The sequence below is a fragment of the Myotis nattereri genome (assembly GCF_964212035.1).
Source record: "Myotis nattereri genome assembly, chromosome: Y".
NCBI classification, from domain to species: Eukaryota; Metazoa; Chordata; class Mammalia; order Chiroptera; family Vespertilionidae; genus Myotis; species Myotis nattereri.
In genome coordinates this window covers 8,633,270-8,636,743 of record NC_138094.1, presented here as the reverse complement: position 1 = coordinate 8,636,743, position 3,474 = coordinate 8,633,270, and the positions used below count along the sequence as shown (strand labels likewise).

At 49.9% G+C, this 3,474-nt stretch overlaps 1 protein-coding gene across 1 annotated transcript; it reads left to right on the top strand.

Annotated features, from left to right (window-relative positions):
* Positions 1 to 342: 342 nt before the first annotated feature.
* On the top strand, positions 343 to 2,891 carry LOC308512317 (cyclin-Q-like; the record flags this gene model as incomplete). The annotated part of the gene is made up of 2 exons (XM_081082098.1): positions 343 to 1,100; positions 2,888 to 2,891. The coding sequence occupies 2 exons, from the start codon at positions 343 to 345 to the stop codon at positions 2,889 to 2,891; spliced, it is 762 nt and encodes a 253-aa protein (XP_080938224.1).
* Positions 2,892 to 3,474: the final 583 nt, after the last annotated feature.

The window sequence follows — 3,474 nt, the reverse complement described above, 5'->3', positions numbered from 1 at the left end:
AGAACTGCCTCTTACTGGAACTAAAACAGACATAAAGACCAATGGGACAGAACAGAGAACATAGAAGTCGACCCTAACCATTATGCTCAATTAATATTTGACAAAGGGAGGCAAAAGCATAGAATGCAGTCATACAGTCTCTTCAATAATTGGTGGTGGAACCTGGATGGCAGTCAGGCCTAGGCAGGGCTGGGTAGGTGGGGCGGCGCGGGGCGGGGCAGGGCGCGGTGGGGCGGGGCGCGGTGGGGCGGCTGCGCACTGGGCTAGGACTCTGCTGGCACAGGCACTGCACTGGAGACTCTTGCCCTTCCCGCGGGGTCTGGGGCCTCCCAGCAGGGCCCCATGGAGGACCTTAGCCTGGAAAGCTGCAGAGAGGAGGACGCGGCGCCAGGCGCCAAGGGGTGGCCCGAACCCCAGGCGAGGGTGCACTTCCGCGTGACAAGGTTCATCATGGAGGCAGGTGTCAAGCTAGGGATGCAGTCCATTCCCCTCGCCACCGCCTGTGCCATTTACCATAAGTTCTTCTGCGAGATCAACCTGGACGCCTATGACCCCTACTTGGTCGCCATGTCTGCCCTTTACTTGGCTGGCAAAGTGGAAGAACAGCCCCTGCGAACCCGTGACATCATCAACGTGTCCAACAGGTACTTCCATCCAGGCAGCGAGCCCTTGGAGATGGACTCCGTAGTCTGGGTGATCCAGGACAGCATTGTGCAGTGCGAGCTCCTTGTGCTGCGGGTACTGCGCTTCCAAGTCTCCTTTCAGCACCCACACAGGTACCTGCTCCACTACCTGATTTCTCTCAAGAACTGGCTGAATCCTTACAGCTGGCAACGGACCCCCATCTCCGTCACTGCCTGGGCCCTGCTGCGGGACAGCTACCGCGGGGGGCTGTGCTTCCGGTTCCAGGCTCAGCACATAGCGGTGGCGGTGCTCCACCTGGCCCTGCAGGTCTATGGGGTCCAGGTGCCCGCTGAGGCCATGGCCGAGAAGCCATGGTGGCAGGTGTTTAGTGGAGACCTTACCAAACCAATCATTGATAACATTGTGTCTGATCTCACTCGCATTTATACCATGGACACAGAGATCCCCAAAGACAAGCCTGGGACACTTGGCTGCCAGGGGACAGCGCCACCACATCGCCCTGAGGGCCGGTCCCCAGAGCACTGGCAGGGAGGACTGGTTTTGTGCTGCTGGAGACAGGCCGGTGAAGGCGATGACATGCTGCCACTTTGATTCTCAGGCTTTGACTCTCCCTGGCAGCCAAGGTCCAGATGGGGATGGGCGCTGCACCTCCCGCGGGCAGGAGGGTGCCACGGGCAGGAGGGTGCTGCGGGCAGCTCTGAGGCCTCCGGGTCTGCTTTTGTCCTTTGAAAGGACGCAGACTACAGCCGAGGTTTGCGATCAGTGGAAGGAAAATCAAAGAACGGATGGGACTGTGCCCCAGGGGATTTTTTTAAAGGCCAGATTTAGAGAAAGTATGACTCAATTATCATAGAGGAAATTTTATTTTGTTTCATTGAAGATATTACAAAGCCAAAATAAAAACATAATAATAATTGGTGTTGGACTTATAGCACAGATACATGCAAAAAAAATTAGTCTAGACCACCAACTTACACCATATACAAGTATAAATTGGGAATGAATAAAGGACTTAAAAGTAAGTGGGTAACCATGAAAATCTTAGAAGAAGCAAAATATCAGGCATCTGTCTCAGCAATACCTTTACTGATACAGCTCCTAGGGCAATGGAAACTGAGGAGAAAAGAAACAAATGGGACGACGTCAAATTAAAACACTTCTGCAGAGAAGAAGCGGCCAACAAATACAACAACAACAACAACAACAACAACAACAACAACAACAAAACAAGGAAGTCCACTGCCTGGGAGAAGATATTTGCCAATGTTATATCAGATAAGGACCTATTCTCCAAAATTCATACTGAACTCATCCACTAAACAAAAGGAAGATCAACATTCCAATAAAAAACTGGGCACCACCACCACGAAGGCCCCTTCTGACTTATGGTGGCCCAGTTCCTGTGATGATTATTACAGCCACACAGGAGATGGGTATGATGGGGACACGGCAATTACTGCAACAGCCGATGGGACACCCCTGTAAGAGGTCCTGAGTGTGGTGCTGGCGGCGATCACAGGATACACCATGTATGCAAGAGAGAGTGAATCATGCAGTACAGTAGCTCACCTGATTGGGCACTTGGGGAGTCAGAGGGGAAGCCCCTGTGACAGAAGAATTAGACACTGAAAATAAAAATGATAAGGTACAGACAATATTTTATTGTAAGCAATTTGGCTTCTGTTATTTAAGAATGACAAAAAGCAAATGGTAGGTTTGGGGGAAGCATCAAGAATTGTAGGTACCATTATGAAGTTTCAGGATTGGAGGCAAGGTTTGAATTGTACAAGGTTGCTTCCTAAGTGCTGATTTAAATTACAATATACTTAAATGTTTAAATTTTACATATTGTATTGTTAACATATTCAGAATATAAGCACAACCAACAGACCAACAGAGGCAAGACACTGGGAGTGGGTGACAAGAACAAGAGACTAGAGATAGAGGAAGCCGGAGGGAAGGTCAGTAGAAAAAAAGAAAGAGACATATATATTACTTTTGGTAAAACCTTAAACACTAACATTACAAAAAATTTTCAGAAGAACGTGTTCTCCAACATGGGATTTCTTGACTGATTTTACTACAAACACAGAAAAGCAGTCTGTTTGGATGGTGAGTTATATTCATGGCCCTAAATTTCCCAGGGTGTCTATGACCATATGTGCATGAAGTCTTTGAAGTGAACTGCATACAAAATGAAGCAGTGTGTTATTTCGTCATGGAATGTGGCCCTGTTTTCCAGGTAGGAAGGGTAAACAAATGAGGTATTCTCCTTGGAAAACCTAAATGGATAAAAGGATTGAAGAACCTCTGACAAGGCTGCAAAACAAGGATTCCTCCAGCTCTGTGGCCCACACTTTGCCCCCTAAGATACTGATAAGGAGCAGGCCGATCCCACTGGCCCCAGGAGGAAGAGGAGACCTTGGGGAAATGGGAGATGGTAGTGAGCAGCAACAGGGCAATGTGGCGTGGCAGCACAGCAGCCTAGGCCTCGGCATGAGGAAGATCCGCAGACACCTGTGGAAAGGAGTATAGGAAGAACATGTCATGCCAGCCCCTGTTGAGGGGCAGGTGGAAAGGCCTGAAGGTGCTGTGGGTGGCCTAGAGGGAGAGTTCAGAGGAGGGGCTGAGGTAATCTGCTTTGACTCTGAGTGACAGTGGACATGCACACTCCCTCCTCCTGCCTAAGCCCCCCTGCCTGAGCTGAAATTGCACTGCCCTTGTTGTACTGGTAGTTCCTGTCTCAGGCACACACCCTGCGGCCCTGGTGTCACAGGCTGTATCCCTCCCAGCATCCAGGTGTCCCTGTGAGAGAAAAATACTGGCCCA